Source organism: Rhopalosiphum padi, chromosome 2 (assembly GCF_020882245.1).
Source record: "Rhopalosiphum padi isolate XX-2018 chromosome 2, ASM2088224v1, whole genome shotgun sequence".
In the NCBI taxonomy this organism is placed as follows: Eukaryota; Metazoa; Arthropoda; class Insecta; order Hemiptera; family Aphididae; genus Rhopalosiphum; species Rhopalosiphum padi.
Genome location: NC_083598.1, coordinates 92,481,286 through 92,505,774, shown reverse-complemented (window position 1 = coordinate 92,505,774; position 24,489 = coordinate 92,481,286). Strand labels below are relative to the sequence as shown.

Here is a 24,489-nt window from a genome sequence, read left to right as displayed (position 1 = left end):
TATCGTTCATGTGGTGGATTTTTTTTTTTATCGTATATAATGTAGTTGATTCGATGAATGCATACAAAAAATGTAACAAATGTCCGAAATCGTTTTCATTAAAATCGTTTTAATTATATGTTTGATGGTATACAATTATATTATGTAAAAACAAACTGTATAAATAAGATTAAAGAAATTTAAATCTTCAAAGTAGTATATGAACATCAAGGGATGGTGTAAGTGTAAAGCGAATGTTTTATAATTTCGATAACCTATATGCACGTATACATATCATAATATAATAATATATTACACGGTTTGATGTAAAATAATGGGCCAAAAGGGAATGTGTTTGAAATAATGTTTTGAGTAGGTAACAGAAACACAACTGCATGTAAACGTATAATAATATTAAGCTCTCGTGAGATAATTGTTTCGGTGGTTATCGTGTAGCTGTAGTATCTGTATAATACATTATACGTAGGATGATAATATATTACGCATCGTTTAATTCACGGTATGGAAGTATAGTTTGCGCTCAAGTGATAAACAGTGATGGGCGTCTAGAGTCGGATAAATAATAATAATAATTATTAATTTTTTTTTCAGGACTTACATAATACCACATGTCATAAAGTTAATGTTTAATTTATTTTGTATAATGCGACTATAAAAATGTAAAAACGTAATTGAACTACAGCTTTAAAAATATTATACGAGAATATTATTGTCATATTTAATTTTTAATTCTTCCAGTGTATTAAATTTGGTCGACAGATGAATGTTTAAAACTTTAATTGGTTCCTGTAATGTTTTAAACAAATTAATTAACTATGAAAAAAATTGGTAATAAAAATAATTTTTAATAAATAAGGAAGTAAAAACCGTATTTATAATATAAGTTTACGTGTATTAATGCATTATGCGTTTATTAAAACTTCTACAACTATGGTACGCAATGTTTTTGGCGTACAATATAAAAAACATTTTCGTCGTTAAAGGGGTATGAAGAGAGAGAGCAAGACAAACTTAATTACTTGAACAAGACTAGAACTTGCACATTAATCAATAGCATATGGCAGTAAAACGACGACGAGGAGCTGAATTGAAAAAATATTAAGTGGTCATAATAAATTATTATGATTAATTAAAAGGAAAATTAATCTTTGAGTAACATCAACGCAAATATAGTATAATTAATCAAATAGTAATCGATTTTAAAATATCGTCATTGTAAAAAAATACAATTTCAATAATAATAGACAACGGCGATCGCGATATAATAATAAATATTAATAAAATATAATAAAATATTTAAGATTAGGTAAGAGTGGTAAGACAGATATGAGAGCTCAATATTCATATAAATAAACGTATTATGTAGACAATACAGGATGATCATGATTATAAGAAGTCGAATGACGAGGATTATGGAAAAGTGTATGATTTCTGGTATGATTAAAATTTTTATGTAATGTTATGTTCTAAATTCTAATCAATCAGCTCTAAATAAAGAGCTTTTTTGAGTGAAAGAAATGATTTCGTAGTCGGTAATAGAACATCGAGATTATATTGAAGTAGAGGTATACGAGTATTTAATTGTGATCGAACAATAAGTAAGTTATCGTATTGTATATATACCGCATAAGAAAGTAATCTATTTTGTTTACGCTTTAATCTTAAATGATCTTTGACCAGATAAGGATTCCAAATAATTAAACTATATTTATAATAGGCTAAACTAAAGCAAATTAAAGCACACAAAAACAATTAATGGAAGTTAACGTAATAATGTTGTGTTTAATGAAATATAAAAAATTGAGTGCTTTATAACAATAATATAAATTTAATGATTAAGTTCAAAGAGGGAATAAGATCCGAGATCTTTGTGTATAAAGCTCATTCGAGAAGAATATTATTAAAAGTATTACTGTTGAGGATAATTGAATATGAGAGCAAGTGACCCAGATAAGGTTATACATGGACTTTGTCTAAGTTAAGCTAGAGACCAAGATGTTTTATTCAAGAAGTAAAGATATGAAGTTCGGATTGAAGTAAAATACAGATATCCATATCCATGTCATTATTTTTATTTTTTAAGAATATTTTATATTATCAGCAAATAGAAACAATTTAGGTTTAATTATCCATATTTTATTAAATGAATTAACGAATAGTAAGAAAAAAGAAGACTAAGGTGACATACTCAGGGTCGGCCTGGGTACCTGAGGGCCCAGGCAGGAATTATTTTCTGGAGCCCAATAATAACTTTATATTGTATTTTGGGGTAACAGTACAGGCGTACAGCCAGTACAGGGGCCCAGGAACTATGATACGGCAAGGGAGCAGGCAGGAATCCCGGCCCTCCGGCCCTGGCCAGGCCGACCCTGGACATACTCATGGGACACCACATATGCCATTCGTCTGGACGAAGATAGTGTTTAATATCACGATGATTTTTTTTCTTTTAAATAGGTTTAAGAATTCGGTCAGGACTCAGGAGAGGATGATCACTAATACCGAGTAGCTTGAACTCTTAGAAGACCATGATCTAATCTATTGAAAAGTTTTTTAAAAATAGAATATTATTACTTTGTGAATTGACTCTATACTCTAAAATATAAAATATGAAATCAACACTACTAGAACTAAATTGCAGATTTCACGTGACTAAATCCTCACTGTTCATCAATATGGTTCATTATATTATTATTATCATCATATGATTCAAGGTTATATTTTGTACTATAATTTTATCGTTATAATTTATATGTTTTCACTTTTTTAAATGGTAACATACATCTTTCTTTTTATATCCTGAAATGCAATATTATTCGGAATATTTTGATCTACAAAAAACAAATTTTGGACAAGAAGTTTATTAGTTATAAGTAGAACCAGGAATTAAATGCCCTTAAATCATATAAATATGTTCTAAAAATAGGTTTTTTCGGTTACGGTTTTAGTCGTTGGTTAAATGTGTTGCTTGATAATAAATTATCGGTATCACTAGTAGATGTATAATAATAAATTAATTATATGACAACGGTTAGGCACCTACCTGATCTCTCAGCAATGTGAGTGGATTATTGTCAACGTCCAACACCTGTAAATTAATTGTGACTTGCCACGGCCTCTCTCCAGGCTGCACTTTGGTCACGTAATTATATGGAAAGTAACCGACGCGACCGAAACATTTACCCTTCCACCAGGCCGGGTCCGATGTATCGATAACGGTCACCTTGTATCCTGCCCTAATACATATATAACACAAGTTTGGATTAAAAATAATTATTTTTTCAAATTATTAAAAATAGGTTATTTCGTATATATTCTACGTATGTTTCATTCATTTGAATATTTATAAAAAGTATGAATAAATAATAACGAAAGAAAAATGCAAACTAAAAAACAGGTAGGAGTATTGTTTATCTACCCATTTTGACCACCAGTTATATAATAGCAGTGACTAATAACTAATGAGTAATCTTTCAGAAAAGATGCAGCTTTTAAAAATAAAACATATAAAACTATATTAAAGCAAAATATTTTTTTAAAATTGCTATCAGTTAGTGTTCTAATTTAATAATGAAAAATAATATCCATCAAAGGTTTCATTTTACGTGCTTTTGGGCTGATATATTTCATTTTAAAAAACTGTGCATTCTCTGAAACACTGTGTTATATTAACATAGATGATGATGAGTTAAATTGTTGATTATCGTTATACGGTCAAAATTGAGTGGGGACCACGTCAGTATATACATATATATTTCGTGTATTAACATAACCTAATAATAACAAATGCTATATCTATATAATATAATGTATGGAATCCGTGTTTTGTTTTGTAAAATCTTCATCTGAATATTAAACATGAAATGTGACGAAATATTGATTTTATGAATTGAACATGGACGAGATGCATTTTATTGTATGGATGATGAACATTGTACTCGTATATATTTACTCGTATAGAAAAAGTCAAGACATTTTAAACCATTTGAGTGAAATATTCTAATTAAACACGTACTGCAAAATTAATGGTTAATTGCAGTTCGAGATTAGCGATCTAAGATGGTCCATCTATAATGTTTGTGTACTCACTTCAAATCCAGTTCGTCTTCTCGGCGAGCTTTGAAATTATACAGCACCACATAGAGATTATTTGGTAACAGCCTGTGTGGTTTCTGAAAAAAAAAATGAAAACTAATTTCGAGGTATAGAGCGTGTTGTTTTATTATACTGCGCACTCGCGATCTTACGTCTAATTTAAGGCATTACATATTATATTTTATCATAATATAATATACGCGCGAGTATAATTATTGTAATACTGTACTTGTGAATATCTCACCGGCGACGGGCACGGAGACGTACTTGCCGACGACAGTGATTTATCGTTGTCGTCGGGTAATTCGACGGAGCTCATCCGTATGGTCCTGGTTGACAGCAGACGTCGGTTGTGTACTGGGCTAGATGGAGCTGAAAAAATGAACAAAAAACAAATGTAAGATGGGAGGCAACATCAACAAGTATTTAATAAAACCATACTGCCGTTGTATGCCGAAGAATGCACGCGATATATTGTAGGGGAAACAGTGGCAATACACGATAATAACAATGTCATCGTTGTATAGGAATGACGGTGTAGGTAAATGTAGCAAGTAGGTATATAATATAATACAATATTGTATGTATCACTACAACGCGGGCGCATCATACTAGTTACCTCCTGAATTTGATCGTCGTCAATAATCACATGTTTTTTTATATGAATCGTCACGAATGCTAAAATGGGATATTGGCCAAAATATGCACTCATTATTTTTTAAGATTAATATACCTATCATAATTGCGCTTTCCTTTTAGTTTTACTTTCATGTGAAAAAATGTTTGTTCAATTTAATTTCATCGGTATTTTTTTATCATATTATATAAAATAATATACGTATCTTAAAATAAATTAAAATTAAAGACTTATACAACGATAAATTGATTATCAAGTGATTGGTCAAACATTTTTTTTTCAAACAAATACAATAATATTGTACTTAAATGTTAATGCTGATTTTCAGCCAATATTCTACAACAGTATCGAGAATTTTATGAAGCATCAAAATATTTAAGTATGAATTCGAGTGATCTACGAAAATAAGTTTTCATTGGTTTTTATTTAAATTTATTCAACTGATAACAAATTAGCCTTTTTGTATATTTTTATTTTATTCAAAAGTAAAGCAACTCAAGTTATATTGGAATACCCATAATCTATAAGTTATCAATTATATTGTACATACTATTTTAAATTTAGCATGATTGGTCTTTTAACCTATTTTTTCTACTAAGTGTAGCTGATCTAATGATTCTAAAATATTTCAAGTACAATTGATATAATATGAAAAATTGCAACTGGTAAACGGGTAATTGTAAATTTTTCTGAATCTTTAATAACTTAGATTATATATTATAATTTATAATTTATAATAATATGAACATACAAATTTTTAATTTAATATAAATTTTGAAAATAATCAGTTTCGGTGTAGCTATATCATAGTGTAGAAAATTACTCGCATTTAAAACAATTCGAAAGAGTTTACAAATTTATTTTAGGTAAGCATAATGTTGACTCAAAAGAGTTTACGGCCGTCCTGGTTAAATCTTTTTAAATTGTGTCACCACCAAAAAAGGTTTATCCACTTTCCAGTTGACATGAGTGAACAATATCAAGCGTATATCGATTCCGCCGAAATGATCTTTTTACCTGTAAGAGATGTATCGATCGTCGTGATCTATTGACTCCGTCGAATTTTATATATATATATATTGATTCCACCGGATTGTGTATTATTAAACGCTTAAGAACACTGATATTTGTAGTAAATTCATATCAAAATAACGTTGTTGAATACTCTAACTGTAACATAATATATACATTTATTTATTTTAGCGGAAGTCACTTATCGAGTCGAGCTCATCGTAATCTGTATATATATATATAAATGATATTTACCAGGTTTTAAAAAATTCAAAAACACTTAATTACTGAATTACTGTATGTATGTACTCTGTATGCATACAAATATCTACACAGAGCAATTTGTAAATTAGTATAATTGGAAATAAAAATACTAGTCTTATCGATCATATTCTTAGATTCTCTAATATATCCTCATGTAAATACGCAATTCACATGTATTGAATTTAATAATAAAAACTGATTCGTACATAATAATAAAGGGAAATAAAAACAAATCAGTTTCTAAAAATAAAAATCATAAATTGAAAAAAAATGTATAGCAAACATTTTTGATATTTATTTAAATTTAAATAACAAATTTATATATTTGATTATATTGATTCACTTATATTAAATTAACATCAAATAATTATTTAAAAAAACAAAAATTCAATTTAATTTTGTAACAAATTTTACATTGTATCTTTTGTTTTTTTTTTAACCATATCATATGTATTTGGTCTTAATGGGAACGACCATATTAGACGATCATTTAAATAATAACAAATAATAGGTATTTTTTTTTTCAATTATTTTGTTTATGTATTTTTTTTTATTATAAGTCGACGCAATCAAAATTAACTATTTTGTGTCGGAATCAACATATTATGCAAATTTCCAACGAAATCGATAGCCGTCGGATTTGAAATTAAAACATCGGAACCGATAAAACTCCACAGTATCATATTACTGTAATTACCAAAAAAACGATTAGTAATCTTTATAAAATCTAAAATAGGAACTAATATAAATAATATCGTTGTCTGATATTTGTAATATCGAAATGGGTGGAAACTAGGAAGTTATATTAATATTTGAAACAGTTGATGTATTATTATGGCATGTGATCAATATAATAGCATATGTAAAAACAAAAAGAAATAATTAGAAAGGGTAGCACCTAATAAATTCCCATATATTCTACAAATTAATCAAATTTCAGGACGACCACTCGTTTTATTTATAACTTAAGATGATGTTTCACTCACATATTGTATTGTATCTGTCTTACGAACGTACAAATAACGAATTTGTATTCAACAAAATCATTTTCTGTATGTTAGATTGTAATATTAAAGTGAATCAATTTATTATAAAATTAACTTTTTACAGTAGTGGTAACTATATTTTATAAATTGTGTTGTACATTCTTAGGAGGCAATTATAAAGTGTTATTTATATCAACCGAACTAGGTACCTAATTTTATTTTGTTTAATTTGGGAGGTAACTAGTATGATTAATTTTATATATATGCGCCAACAATAATAAAGGAATCAAGGTGTTGCAGATGACACTATGGTAGACGTATGGATGAAACGACTAAAATAATATATTAATATAATGTTAGATGTGAACAAATCTATTAGATTCGTTAGTTATAATTATAATAAAAAAAAAATAATAATAATAATAAAACTGAAAAAAATAATAAAAAATCAATAACAACATAATTAATAACAAAAAAATCAATTAACGATGTATACATCACATATAATCAAAGTTAGTGGGGTTGCATATATTTACGGTTCTCTCAGTCGTCTGACGGCTGCAATAAAACGAAAGAAAACCAAAAAAAAAAAACATTGCAATGCGGTCTGAAAATATAAGTTTGCGCACATGCTTCACACGGGGTCTAGAAAATAGGAGAATATGAAACTATATTCGATTCATTTGAATTTCATAGACTTATATTTTCAGATAACTCTGCAACAGTGGCATCATTATACACACTGCAATATCACACATATATGTAATATTATACTGTTACATTTAGTTATATAGCATATTTATTATGATACTCAGCTAAACTACGTCCATTCAACATCATTTTACATAAAAACTATCTCTCTTTCTCTGCAGTATTAAAAAAATAAATAAATCCAAATACAGTATCAAAGCGAAGCATATATTATTATAATATAACAATATATCGAATTTGCTTATCTATTTTTTACGAGCCTTATCAATGTAGCGATTCATAACACCCTATATTCGTCAAAAACATTATTACACATACAATATCTATACCAAAACAATAATAAAAACAAAATAAAATACGATCTTCATATGCCACATTTATATATATTATATAACATAATATAGCTCAAAAGAGCGAAAAGCCATAGTCCGTACAAGCATGCAGCGAGTAAAACCGCTACTGTAATTGTCGCATTGTTCTCTCCTATAGTTTTTTTAAATATTGTATTTTTCTCTTCTCGTGCTTTCGCTTTTCATCATTTAAGAGTATTTAAACGCTTATTCTATATATACCTGTACAACGAAAACGACATGTGTAATTATCATTATTAGTCGTTTAAATGTTATTATTGAAAAGACGTGTACCTATAATATAATATAGTAGCAATTAAATATAATAATGTAGTGGTTGGCAAGACTAAAATGTATAGAATGTATATTTTCACAGAACGGTGCGCAGCGGTGGTAAAAAAATGTCAAGCCATCATCTGTCGATTATTATGCTTTATGCTATGTTCTAGGTTCGGCTTAGTTAAGTCGAATCACAAACAAAATATTGAATTTTGTTTTTTTTTTCATCTTAAATTATCAAGTCATTACAGTCAATTATACAATTAAAACATTTCATTAACAAAAATGATACGTTTTTTCTACTTCTTAAAAAGTAATGACCATGACTCATTCTTCACTTTTACTCGCATATTTTTCGTATAATATTGATAACATTATAACTACCAAACATTCGATTTGACCACCAGCCACAGTATATTCGTGCGGATTAAATTTAAAAAATGAAATCGATTATGCGGAAAACTTAATCATGAATGCATTATGTACTCGTATACCTAATCATCGAAAAAATAAAAAAATTATATCCTTCAATAAAGAATATTTTTACTAGTCATTCAATGTCATAACAACCGTGAGATTCCTACTATAGTATAATATATATATATATATATATATAGTGTATATACAACTATGAACACAGCAAATATTGAAAAATGATTGAAATGTGCGTGCGAATCAATAATAGCACAATAGTTAGGTACACCTTCTGTTGAAATGCAAAACAAAAATAAATTCACTCGTCTCCATTCACACTAGCCAATATGTATTGTTATTTATTATAGAACGCGTAAAAACTCCCCATCGACGGAAAAATATGAAAATAAAAACAACAATGATCGGTATATATATATATATATAATATATATAGGTTATTTATAGTATATATATATATACATATATATTTATCATTACAATATTATTACCATGCAATAACATATAATTTTATAATTATATTATATGTATTTATAATATCAACGCATATATATAATATATATATATATATACACACAGACACACATATACACTAGTAAAATTATGTATACAATATTATGCACTGAGAAAACCTTAATAATCATTTTCATTATAATTGCATAATATTAAATAATATAAATAATATATATATAATAGATAATCCTATCTACAGGCAAAATAAAATAAAAATGCTCAACGTTAAGTACATATTAATATGGATATGATAGTACGCACACGCTTCGACGTTTGGTGGAACTCTTGTCAACTGAAATTTCTTATTTAGATTATGAATTCTGTAGATGTATACGATGAAGTGGTATCCCCCGCACGGTTGTGATATCGTTATTGTGGCGATTAACGCAGTTTTAGTGTAATATATATTATTATATAATATTGTAGTTTCTGATGGTATTTTTGTTTCAATATTTTAGTTTTATTTTAGTTCGGTAATGGGTTCGCGGCCGGAAGGATCGCGGCATACGTACATTGCAATCTAGATGAGGACGAAGGATTTGAATAGCTTTCCATCTGCTGTTGTAGTCCAGTGCTGCTGCCGCTGCCGCCACCACCACTGCCAGTGCAACTGCCACCCATCCGTCGCCTTTGTGCTTGTTCCGCGGTATCCGACGAATCCAGCGAAAAGCTCTTCATACGTGAATTGAGTTTCGGTCGTCGAGGGCTGTGTGGAGCTGTAAATGTCCACACACGGGTGGAGCACCCATGGTCAGAGAAAGCGGGTCTTGGGACGGGGACGAGTGGTTCAGCAGGTGGACGGCGGGGCGAAAGAATCACATTCATATATTGTACGCTCTCCGCTTAACCGACAACACATTTCCGTTTCCGGAGCAGAACAGTTTTTTTTTTCTAAAATACCGAAGTACATTGCGTGTACGTTGAGTATCGAACTAATAATAAACATAATATATTATTATAGTAATAACTAATTACTAATGAACATATTTTAATGATTTCCAAAGGATATTTATCATATTAACAATTTTCTGTTATACTAGTCTACCTGTTTGTATACTTTAAAGTCTAAGGCTTACACTCTTGAATGGACAAGAATGATTCCAAAAGGTGGTCTGAAAATTAAAATCGAATGGTTAATGTTCTGCTTCGGAATGAGAAATAAAAAATAAGCGTTGTCTGAAACGAGGGTATCATTAAAAAGAGAAAACCACTATTATATTACATTTTGACGTATTTTTGAAGGTATGTCATTGACTTTTGATTTTATCGCCTAGCCGTCCACTCGCGCACGACAAACTATTCAATAATAATAAATAAAAAAATGCGTCTAGACTACTAAGATATAAAACATGCAGAAAAATGTAATTCCAAGTTAGAAAAAAATTAAAACATTGATTAAAGACTACGCGACATGCATATACGTAATACGTTACTGTTGTTTTCTGACTAACACACAAAGTCAGTCATTTATGTGATGCCTTAATACCATGATAATATAGTTAATATGTAGGAAAAAATTCAGCTTACTGTTAATTATCATCGCAAAGTAAGAGAAAATGTTATGATATTATATTATCAAATATAATGTGTAAATGCTAATTTAGAACACTCAATATCTCTGCGTAGAACCATGACATTTAAATTCTGTTTTTTTAATTGGTTGTTATAAAATAAAAATACACATTTTTGTGGCTTATAAATTTTTTTAACTTATTTACACATGCGCATACGCAATACAACTTATTTTCTTAGATGACAACGACTTATTATTAACCATTTATTATTTTTTAAATGAATTTTGGTTGTATAACCAAATTTTCAAAGTCCAAAATTGACCAAGTTAAAGAAATTCAAACAAAAAACTTAAAAATGTACACAATTTTTAGTTTTTTGACTGTAATTCTGAAAATATTTATTGTTTAGGCTTAACTTTTTCACCCCTTTTCTTCTATTTATTAAGGTGATTTTTTAAGACATTATTATAATTCTAACTAATGTGTAATTTTCACTTTAATTAATGTATAAATTAGTATACTTATAGCAGAAAAAACTTGAATTATTATATGTAATTTATTTTGTTACATTTAATGGATCTATTGGAATTTATTAATAATTAATAACAAATTTAATTATATTTAAGTTATTAATTAATTTTACGTACACATTTTTTAAACTGTTGTCCAAATTAATTACATAATATACTATTTAAATTGGAATAGAAACGTAATGTGATACTTATCGTATTTTATATGAAATTATAAATTTTAACATTAGGTATCTATTTTAAAGTAAATTTTTTTCTGTATGACAATTTGATACAAAATAAAATTACCAAAATCTATTAATTTAAAAAAAAGTCTTTTCTGCTATACGTTATTATTTATAAACGAATTAAATTGAAAATTATAATAACGTTTAAATATCACCTTAATAAATAGGGAATTAGGGGAATAGGGGTGAAATGTCAAGCCTAAACAATCCTAGTATAATTATTTTTAGTAACAGTTAAAAAAACTAAAAATTGTGCAAATTTTGTAGTTTTTTGGTTGAATTGCTGTAACTATGTCAATTTTGGATTTAGAAAGTTGGTTAAACTATCAGAATTCATATAATTATAATATATATAATAAGTGGTTAATAATAGGTGGTTGCTATCTAAGAAAATAAGTTGCATTGCGTATAATAAGTTAAAAGAATTAATAGGCCACAAAAATGTGTATTTTTATTTCATAACAACTAACTAAAAAACAGAATGGGTTCTTTGCAAAGATATTGAGTATTCTCAATATCATCGTTTACACACTGATATGTACATGAAGATTTTGGGTTTTTCATACGAGCAATAAGAATGACAGAATTAATATAAGTAATAAGTAATCATGTTTGTGAGTGTATTCGATAACGTGTTAAGTATTTTGCCAATCTGTGGATACATATGGTAATAATAATTATTGTATCGATTAGTTATTAGTCTTAATATTTGTATTTTTTTATGAAAAAAGCATTCCCCTAGGAGACTATTTGATCCTTATAACACTTATTTAAGTACGGAAGAGGATTTTTAAAATTATATGTAAATTACTAAATTAATGGTTTTGGTAGACAAACATTTTCATGGTGTAGTTATTATTTAAATATATTTAAAACTAAATTAGATAGCTTTTGAAGCGCCCTTAGAAAATCACATACTCTTAAAACATAAAAAGTGTTTTGAATACACCTAACCTAACTTACTAACATGGGGACTATTATCAAAGTTTGAACGGGAAACCGTGAAATACCATGTGCGTATATTTTTAAATATACATTTCTATCAGATTGCCGTCCAGATGTAAAAATGTTAATAATAATAACCGTAATGTATAGTTAAATATTAATAATCATAATATCTATAACGCGCGTGAGAGACTGTAAATCGTAAACCGTCGATGAAAACCACATATTTAAATCAGCTGTATCTGTGTGGGACGAATATTTTTTTGTTAACTATTAGTAGGTTTATATAATGAAATATTTAACGGTTTTATTAAACATTATTATTATTGAATTCGAGCACGTTTGATAAAGATTAGCCAATTTTAAAATGATTAGATTATAAGTTTTCGGCTACTAAAAAGTAACCCGACGATGTAAATGTACATGTCGTATGTTAGTAATAGACGGATATTTCTATAAAAAATAATTATCAGTATAATATACTATAAATAAATAAGATTTTTCAGATTTTATAGTCCCCAATATGAATTACTTATGAGAAATCTTGTATTTAATTTTCAAAACTTATATAGAACATTTTTTATGCAATTTTAACTATAAAATTGTACTCACTGTTTTGCGATCAAAATTCTATTCTAAAAACGTTTTTTAATTATAAAAAAATTAAAAAATCAATTTAGTTAAATTCGAGTTTAACATAAAAATTTCCATTTTTATGTATATTTTTACCAATTATAAAAAAAAATACTAGAAATTTTTGATCTCGACCTTTTCAAAGTAAAAAAAGATCTAATTTTTATCCAAAACCATTTGAAGCATTTTCTCATCAACTTATCGTGTACTCACACAAACACACACCAAAAAAACATCATTGTATAATCAATCGCTTCACTCAGAATCTAAAAAATATAGTTTTCGGGCTACTATTTTTTTTTTTATAAAATCGTTATGGTTGCCAAGTGTTAGGATTAACTAAGTGGATTATATTTATATATATATATGATAGCCATAGAAGGCAGAATTTTCAGATTCCGTACACTGATGTCATGCGTATCGGGTGAAAGCCGATCAAGAACAATTACTATGGCATAATATGTTATGTTAAACGAGCATTTCGAGGGCGAGAAAATATTTATATATGTAAGTATGATATACATATTATATTATGTGATAAGTATGTAGATAGGTATGTAGGTACAAATGATATATATATGAGTTTTAATTTTTTACAAGCTCGTGTATGTGTTCGACATTTTGATATGCGCATTCACTCCAGAAAGTCTCGACCATCGAAGCTCTTAATAATATATGTATTATGACAGAGTGCAATAACTTGGGTCGCTCAGTTACAGAAATGTTTGTGTTTATGAATTATATATAAGTTGGATTTTTTAAAATCCCTTTGGTAGTTTTGAAAACGTGCATGTGACATTTTGATGGGCCTTTTAATTATTCAAACTTCGACCGAACGTATAAATACGTATAGGTATAATATGCATTATCAATCGGATGAGCTATAGTTATTTGACCCTTATTTGTAGGATTTGTATGATTGTTTTCGAAAGTGACAAGTACGTTCTTCAAGCAATACAATATAACATGATATTTTCCAATGATTTTTCTATTCACGAAAATGTCCTACAACAATACTTGCGTCAGTGCACATGAATGGTTTGTTCTAAATAGTGCAAACACCTGCATATATTATATTCTACTACGACTATATATTATCATAATTGATCATCAGACTAAATTTGTTTGTGTGGTTGCTAAGTACAGACCGGTAGGGACTGATCGAGTCCAAAAATGCTTGTCTTGTCCCTGAGAATAGCAGGTGGTCTGGCCTTGTATATAGAAAAAAACAAAAACACGGTATAACAATGGTGATTTATAAAAGAATACAGTTTAATTAATACAATAACAAGCTTAGTAAACGGGGAGTCGCAGTATAATATCGACGAAAATACATTTTTTTACCTTCGGAAGGAGGTGAACGGAGGTCGGGACGTCATGCTCTTATAATAATATTATTAATTATTATTATATAATGTAAAATATTATTTAATAGAAAACAAAAACGAGAAAAACTACCGTGCAACGACATTTGTATGTATAATATAACAGTTATAATTAAATAATATTGGAATATATTCATTGTAATACGTATTTTGTGACAATTTTGACGATCACAGCCATTGTATCGTATATTACATACTACGTGTTAACAAATAAGGTTATTAAAAGAGCAATATATATGTATATATATTAAAGTTGACTAATAGTATTGGAAGAAGTATAAATAATGAAGTATAATAATTTATAGAAGAATAAAAAGCTCAGGCTTGTGGAGGTCGTGGGTGGGGGTACAAAAGTTTGTAAAACATACACAATTATAATTTTTAATTTTGTCTAAAATCAATATTGATTAATTTTAAACAGACGATACAGTTGATACACGCCTATTAAGTGGTAGAGCTCAGAAATAATAAGAATATACCTATACGTGAAATTTATGTAACGATAAAATTATGTCAATAATGGTACATTGATTAGGAAGGAGGCGTAATAAAGAATAATAGGTTTAAGGCGCATTTCTCAGACGTCGTCAACTATACAATATAATGTAATATAATATAATATTAGGTAGATATCTATTATCGTGAATAAATTATTATAGGAATATTGTCGTTTTGTCCTATAATAGAGTAATTTGAAAGGATATATTGATGATGAGTGAGGGGTTTAGATTTGTGGGAGGTGGAGGAGGATTTGTTGAAAACGGATGGTCAAAAATCGTTATTTTTTGAAAGTTAAATTCTTCTTGGCTGCCATAACGGCGCCGGCCATCAAACTTCGTCTATGTCCGGGTTGCAGCTGAAGGTCTATTGGCTGTTGCAGATCTTCGTCTGGGGTTTGACTGGGTAACACTAGGGGTTGTCCAAACGGTCTCGTACCCGCCGCGTACTTAACCTGTTCTGTGTACGCGACAGGTAACGACGAGTAAATAAAAAAAAAATAAAAAAAATAAATAAAAATAAATAAAATAATCGATAAAAAAGAATAGTAATTATAAATGGTTTTGAAGTGTATATAAAAATATTGTAAAAAAAATAATAAAAAAAGAATTTTGCGCTCAGAAGAAACAAAATTATATAAATTCGTACTTTCGGGTAACGATATCGATCGGCCTTGTGTTTGGGACCTGCCACCGAACATTGTAAAGCTCTTGACGCCGCCGAACAGTCTCCGCCTTCTGGGTGCTGCCGATTCCGGGAGTCTGCAGGAGGCCGAAGACGTGCCGACGACGTGTGATTCCGCTAGGATAGGACAATCACGATCGCGACATGAGAAATTCGCAATATTTTCGAATGGTTTTTTTTTTTTTTTTAATATATAGGTACACTATTATTAGTGCCATCCGAAGTACCAAGCTATTATAAAGCCAAAATAAAATAAAACAATGGCAATTGTAATAATAATACCTATATTGGCTATAAATAATCCTCGAAGAGAAGGGTTGCATATACCTACATAATATGTAATATGTATTTCATATTATGATCGTAGGTATATACATTGGTATATGTATATATATATATATATATATAACATATATATATAACATATATATATATAATTATTAATTATATACTATAAACTCCTGTAGATAATATATTTATATATATATATATTATATATATATATATATATTTTTATTTAAACGCATATAAATGTACTATATATGTATTCGAATTATAAAAGTATTAAAATAATTAAAGATCATAATATTATTATAATATAATAAAAAAAGAGTTCAGCTTGCCCAAAGTCGAGAAGCGTTATCATGCAAGATTTACAATACATCAATATAATAATAGTAAGCGCGACACGCCATCTTCGTTTATAGTGAATGTTATTTACAGCAACAATAAGCGAAGATAAGAAGATTAATATTAATATTAATATCATGTTAGTCAATAAACCTTGTACAATATAACAATATATTATATTTTAATGTTATGTACATATTATTGTATACTTCCGCGTAGTGCGTTTGGACAGGTAAGTGACAGAAACATTTAAACTTTTAGTTGTTAATCGATATCGCAATTATTAATTTCATGATCGTGTATAATACATAACCGTACATAATATTAGTATAATATTATAATATTGAATGTTATAAGTGTAGGTGGCGTGTCTGGACGATTCGACGATTTCAACATGCAATCGCTGAATCTTCCTTACGCGCCGCCATTACGAAGTAATACATTGTTATATAAAGACAGATGCCAGTGATTTGCAGCAGTGATCTAGAAAGATAGAGAGAAAAATACAGACATACAGACAGACAGATAGAGCGAGAGAGAGAGAGAGAGAGAGAGATAGTGATAGATAGAGACGACAAAAACTGTGTTACTTTAAACGCATGCAAAAATACGGGGATCAAGTCCACTCGTAACAATAACAACAACGACTTGGTCCAAGTCAATTTGTTACGCGTGTGGACGTGTATACGTACACGTGCACACACGTACCCACTCGCACGCATAAACACACACTCACACACACACACACACACACACACACACACACACACACACACACACACACATACACACACACACGCGGTCGTGCAGACCTGAGCTGGATGCGATTGGCGGCGACGTGACGTTCAGCGTGGTTCCCGGTCTACCTAAACTGTTTGGGTGCTGCGGGTGATGTTGTTGCTGCTGCTGCTGTTGTTGTTGCTGCTGCTGTTGTTGCTGCGATGGCGACGATCTGGGCAGTGGTTCGGTGGGCGGTCCACCGACGATGATCTGTTGCTGCTGTCGTGTACTGGAAGGACCACCCGTCCTAGGTGACGTGCGGATCTCGCCGGCTTGTTTCAACACTTGGTAAACCTGGTCGACCGGTTGTCCCGCACCATCTAGCTGCTGGAGACTGCCACCAATGGCACAACCACTTCCACCGCCACCGACACCACCACCTCCACCGCCGCCACCACTGACACTTCCAACAACACTACCACCTCCTCCTCCACCACCAACACCACCAACGCCGGCACCGCCACTACCACCGCCGCCGTCCGCACCGGGAATTACTGCGCATACGGGTAGAGAAAAAAGAACAAAAAAAAAAAAAATAGGCACACTACACACGTCCACGAAACAACATAATATACACGCATATACATATACATATATATGATATATGAATTCAAACAAAAATGAAATAATAAAAAAAAAAAAAAATTTGCAAACATTTTTTTTCTGTGCAATTTTTCACACCACTCCGTGTATATATAGGTATACAATCGAAACACTCGTCAAAAGCAAATTCATAAACATCGAACATGATATTTTACATTATTATTATTATATATATTATATTAATACAATGCGTTCAAATTTAAAAACAAAATATCGTTCATTGCAGAGGTATGCCGTGTATGCAAGACGTGCGATCTGGTGGTTAAAATCATATTATATGATTATTGATTATAACTCATAATATTATCATTAAAAGGAACAGATACCTATACATTATATTATATATTTATATTATATCGATACTGTATTGAGTGTATTGTAGTTATTATTATAATATCGTAAAGATCTTTTCGGATATTTTGGATATATGTTTATGTACCTATAATAATAATAATAATAATATGACCTCTGCCAATCTTGTATTATATTATGTAGGTCACTGAAAACTATGAGAATAATGGATAAATAATATTTTTAACGTACAATTTAGTTATTCATTATGTTATTCCTCAGTCATTACTAAATATTTTTAAGTTATTATTTATAATATATTCAGTAAAAAAAAAAAACAAATATCCCCAGCATGTTATTCTTATTTGTAATATTAATATTTTATATGATAATATTAACATTTAGATATAGAATACCTTATAAAATTATGTTGTATAAATAACTAATTATACGCTTAATATACGTATTTTAAATTTAATTTTCAATTATTTGTAACATTAAATGTATGGATTTTTTTATACCATAATGTGCATTTGTGTAAGATAAAATTATTCATAGTTATTTTTAATAATTAAAAAGAATATTGTTTGTATAATTCGATGGACAATTACTAGGACATTATAAAACTCTACTAACCATTTAAATTTAAGGTATTTTTTTTTGAAGCTGTATATTATTTTTACTATCATATTTTATTATATTGACGTTTATAGATAAAATTTGGTAATAATTTGTATGATTTTTAAATTTACTGACGATTTGGTAAGGATTTTTAAGCAAGTATGTAAATTAAAGTTTATACAAATCTAAGTTGATTACTACATTTATGTATATTTTTTTTTTGTAAATGTTGAATAGGAAAATTTTAATATAAATTATTGTGTGACATTAACTTTTGTTTTTATGATATCACCAACATTATAGGCGGGCTTAGTTTTAAATCATTTTTTTTATTCAAAACTAATACATTTGTAAAATAAATTCTAATTTAACTACATTCTTAACATATCAAAATGTCTAAACATGTCTAATATATAAAAATATCTAATAATGCTGTTTCGAACGTTAAATTTATAATTTCATGTCTCAATCATCGTTATACGTGCATAGAAATTAATTATAGTATTAAAAAATGATTATCTATATAAATATTTAAAATAATAATGTTTTAAAAAATGTGTTTGTTATAGCATTTATAATTGGCCATTAGGCATTATAAACCATATATATTTGAGATTCACTATCACCATTGTTTTTGTTATTTTTAATGTTAAGATTAAAATGTTCAATAGTAATAAATTGAAATTACATTATTTTATAGAATAAATTATATCGTATTTTAGAGAGTAAATAATATATTTTAAGAATATAATATACGATTTACGGAATTTGTACAAGATAAACACACGGCGTGTTAGCACTATTCGAGTTTATCTCGACTCATACACGCATGCGTAGAGTTTTAATATTTCATTTCAATAAAAAATAAAAAAAATAATTTATTATATCTAAAAATTTATAGTCACGTCAACTTGGAAATTAACATTTTTTATAGTTGGTTTATTTTATGAAACAAAGAAAATATGTATAATAATATAATAATAATATTAGCCAATAAGGATCCAATTAATAAATGATAAAGATTAGAGCTCGGAATTTGTTGTATTTGCATGTTTTTTTAGATTTATTGGTTAGTGAGCTACGAAAAAAATATTAAACGTTTATAGTGTATATTTATCCATAAATTTTACTATCACCATTTTCTGTCGATAATCAATATATAAGTTCTAATCATCTATAACCAAACATGTTTAAAAGAAGAAAAAATATTTTTTAATATTTCATTGGAATACTCCAAGAACAGTAAAATTTTCAATTTTGAAATAAATATTTTAATTTAAAAATTTCAAATTTAGAACCCTACTCATACGTGATCTATATTGTAAGTATTACTAAAATGATATGAAATGCATAGTTTTTTAAAGCATTATAATTGTAAACAATTACTACAAAACACATTATTTATTTAAGTTGATCACTATATTATATTATATATTATTTCGACAAACACTATTGTTTTATATTATTATTAAGTGATTTAAGAATTACTGTTGGCTTGACAAGTATATTCTGATACCTACATGATCATGATATAACTATAATACATTGAAGATGATGAATATAATTTATCTATAATTTGGTTATATCTATGAAAATAATAATATTCACTGAATAGTGATCGAATAAGAATGACTTGTAAGTTGTTTTAAGAAATGTATAGTTACGAGTATCGATCTATCTTTGTATATTCTATGGTTTTTATAAATTAAGTAAATTTTTTTTAAACGACTTAATCTAAAACTGAAATAAATATAATACTATTTGTGGAAACAATTAGCATACTTATTATATTTATCAAAAATAAATATTAATTTCTACTTTTTTTTTTCTAAATTTAAAATAATAGTTGTTTGTATTTATTACTGCACCTATATTAAATTAATGGAAATAAAAATAATTTTTAAAGATTTTACGAAACATAAACTTGTATAATTTACCCACATTATTTTATAGTGTGTTATTTTACCAAAATTGGCTTTAAATAATTTTTTTCTATTTCTACATCTTTTTCAATATTAAAAATTTGATTAGAGAAAATAAAAATTTAATCCATCGTCACAAACGCTTATATACTTGAAAACAAACAGGTATAATATCTATAATATAACAGATCCATCCATAATATTATTTTATTCTTATTTCTACGGAAAAATCTGATTTTCCAGGAGTTCAAATATTTATGAAAGTAAGTAATTTCAATAAACGTCTAAAGTTAACAAATTATAATAAATTTGTATTTATTCAGCACCAAACAGGTGGAAAGTGAAATTAATGGAATAGTGAAAAGCAAATAATAATAAAAGGTGTATAGGATTTAATATTTGTATAATTAAACGCACGTCATTAGGTGTATGCGTACATTAATTATTTTCTTTATTCTTGATTTGTCGGGATTCTAACATAGTATATAATATTTTCTTAATTATCAATTTATCCTTTTTAAATCGCACGAATTATGTTAGTTCAACAAAATTAGTTGAATAATATAGTAAGCTCAAATATCTTGCTATGTTGTGTTGTATTGTTACGATAGGTAGAACAATCTATAACATAATTGTGATTTATTGAACTTAATTAAAATGTATTTGTTTTGTTTAAATTTATAGTATGCTCATATTCATGTCAAACTATCAATTACAAAAATATCTTTATTATTTTATGGTTTTTCTAAGTAACATAATGCCATTTTTAATTTTTTAGATAGTAATAATACATGTAGAATTATTCCAAAAAAACAAATTTTATAGGTATACTTACAAAATACACTAAATAGTTATTATTTGTTCTAATAATTGATATATTTAAATGTATTTGTTTATTAGGTAGAGTTGTTTAATATAAAATATGGAGGACATGGTAAGAATCTGCACTCGTCGTTCCCTGAATAGAGATATTATTACCGTTATCTAAGCTTACCACCACCGGACGAATTTCAAGTCCCAGCCATATCTATGTCAACTACGCCTAAAAATCTAAAACGGATCTTCCTGCTCAGAACTAGCTCTTAAACGACTTTAATAAAAATTGAAGGATTTTAAACTGTTAAAAGCGACATTCTACAAGATATGACAAAAATTCATACGACATAAAATGCATACAAAAGATACAACCGAGACAAGAACAACTTCTTTCATCCCAAGATAAGGGTAATGAAGCTGGAAATAGAAAGACCACATAAGAAATACAGGAATATGATATTTGAAAGAAGTAATCTAAAGATCCTTTCAACAAACTACACAGAAACTAATGGCACAGACATTTTCACATCAGAAATTACAAATTATAAGGAGATATCGGTATAAAACCGACTGATATCCCATTTAAATTTATAAATTCAATACATTTTGAAAACCAAAAAAAAAAAAAAACAAAAATCATAATTGGAAATTTTAATAGTGATAACAGCTCCTCGGGCTATAAATCAATTAATGAAGATGGAGAAGTAGAGAAATGAGCAGAGGAAAACGATCTAACATCGGTACATGATACAAAGCTCCTATCTTCGTTCAACAGTAGCAGATGGAAAGAAGGGTAACCCATACATAATTTTTGTGATTTTATTAAACTGTTATTAAACAGCAGTAAAAAAAGTAAGTTGAAGTACTAATTCCAAATTTCCAGCATAGGAAAATAACATGCCAGATAAATGCCATCATACATTCATACATCCAGAAAACGTACTACGTTAAGACGCTAAAACTTTAAAAATGCCAAATGGGAAAATTTTAAAACACAACTGGATATCAAGATAAAATATAAACAAAATTACCTCAATACCTAATAATAATGAAAAAAACATATCAAAACAAAATATACCAAGAAGATTGAGAACTTACTACATTTCGGGAATGTGGACTGAAATCAAGAAACTACTCGAAGACTAAATTAGAAAATAACAATGACTATTTTACTGATGAAACAATCGCCACTAAAGAATCATTGACATAAAAACTATTAGAAGTACGACGAGAAAAATAGAGGTCATTAATAAGTGAAATAAATATGATTCAAAATAGTTTAAAATCATAAAGAATGATAAGAAATCTGAAAGTATAGAAAACATATAAACGTTTCACCAATTTCTAAAATATGAAAAATGCCATAAAAAACCAAAAGATAAAGCTGATATACTATACACTCCGTTTTCTTTAGAAAAACTTGACGTGGGAATAAAACAGGTGAAAGAAAAAAAAGGCATCAGACAGAGATAAAATTAGAATAGATCAGATAAAGAACTTCGAATAACAAAATAAAATATGGATATTAGAAATGGATAACAACAGTAAAAAAACTTTAAAATACCATCAATATTGAAAAAAAAATCTAGTAATAGCACTAATAAATCGGCTAAATAATCCACAGAGGCAAGTAATTTATGTCCAACCTCTCTTCTCTCTTATGCAATACATACAAGGTTATGGAAAAATTGATACTTAATAACAACACATGTGTAATGGATAAATAACTTTTAAATTAAACAAGCTGATTTCAGGAGAGGAAAGTCGTGTACTGAACAAATACTGAACATACCACAGTTTTGAAAATGGGTAAGATAAAAATTGGTTAATTGTGCAGTTTTTATAGATTTTACAGTGGCTTACGACCGCAACAATTAACCGCAAGAATTCTTAAAAAAAAAAAAAAAAAAAAAAAAAATGTACGAGTAACCATCGACTACAATCTAATATTCTAACGGCCTTTATTTCTGAAACAATAAGAAATACAAGTACTTTGTAGAGCTGAAAATCTGCAATGAAAGAAAAGCCATTGGAAGACTCAAAAAACGGATTAGCGTATTAGCACCAATGATCAATCGACATCATTAGAAATCCAGTGATTTAAACATGTTGATGACGTAGCGATTATTGCAAATAATTAGTTTAAAATGTATAAACCACTCTTAATAACGGGTCTTACGACATCTCGGTGAAACATTTTCTGCGAATTGATGCATAGGAAAAAGGATGTATCGGTGAATGGATATATTGCTGAACGGATATTTATTATAGTTAAACTGTTAGACGTTAGTCATTGCAACAGTCATTTTTGGATATTATGCATAATATATTTTTACATTTTTAAATATTATATCTTCTAATTATTGACTATTACTATTAATGCAACTTGCATTTTAATTTCAACAATATATCCGTTCACCGAAATGGGTTTCACCTAATTGACCGGTTACCTTAGCAACGCATTAAAGGACATGTCAGCCTACTACAAGAATAACAGTCTAAAACCAAAACCAAACATAACTCAAGCATACACTTTTCATCAAAGAAATAAAAAAACAAAACGAATAATAAGAGTAATTTGGGAAGGTGTCCAGATCGAAAACATTGAACACACAAAACACCTTTGCTTCACTAAATTTGAACATGGGATTAAGAGCATAAGACAAAAAGCAAATGCAAAAAAACACCTGATTAGAAGACTCACAGGAGCATAATGAGTAGCGGATGTAAACATTATAAGATCAGCACTAGTATTAGGCTACTCAATAATTGAATGCGCTACCCTTACACGGGCCAGATCATGTCATATAAAAAAGGTGAACATAGCTTTAACGATACATGAAAGATAATTTTGGGTTGCCTTAAGCCAAAACACCGATTGCGGAAATACAAGTACTCTTGGGGTTAACCTCACCAGATATTTGGATAGAGATTACATCAGAGATAGAAAGATACAATTAATAACTTAACGACTCTGTCACCCACTGCACAGAAAAAATCTTACGAATATCGCGAAATTAATTTAGAAAGAGTTTCCTTACCATAATCCAACCAATAAACGACTTACCAGAAAAAGAAATAATCGACAAATGGAAAGAAAACAGATTAAAACACACGAGGGAAATAAAACAA

The 24,489-nt window shown here is 28.4% G+C and overlaps 1 protein-coding gene across 14 annotated transcripts in view; it reads right to left on the bottom strand.

Moving 5' to 3' along the window:
- The window catches only part of LOC132921992 (uncharacterized), a 302,827-nt gene that overhangs the window by 16,536 nt on the left and 261,802 nt on the right, over positions 1–24,489 (bottom strand). For 3 of the 14 annotated variants that reach the window (XM_060985267.1, XM_060985266.1, XM_060985270.1), the window contains 7 exons: positions 17,137–17,598; positions 15,659–15,811; positions 14,276–14,338; positions 9,791–9,994; positions 4,325–4,467; positions 4,090–4,172; positions 3,044–3,236 (listed from right to left, as the gene is read on the bottom strand). In XM_060985267.1, the coding sequence (XP_060841250.1) occupies positions 3,044–3,236; positions 4,090–4,172; positions 4,325–4,467; positions 9,791–9,994; positions 14,276–14,338; positions 15,659–15,811; positions 17,137–17,598 (1,301 nt within the window). Of the gene's footprint in view, positions 1–3,043; positions 3,237–4,089; positions 4,173–4,324; positions 4,468–9,790; positions 9,995–14,275; positions 14,339–14,381; positions 15,470–15,658; positions 15,812–17,136; positions 17,599–24,489 lie in introns of those variants that run through there. The other 11 variants (XM_060985268.1, XM_060985271.1, XM_060985272.1 and 8 more) reach the window with 11 other exon arrangements.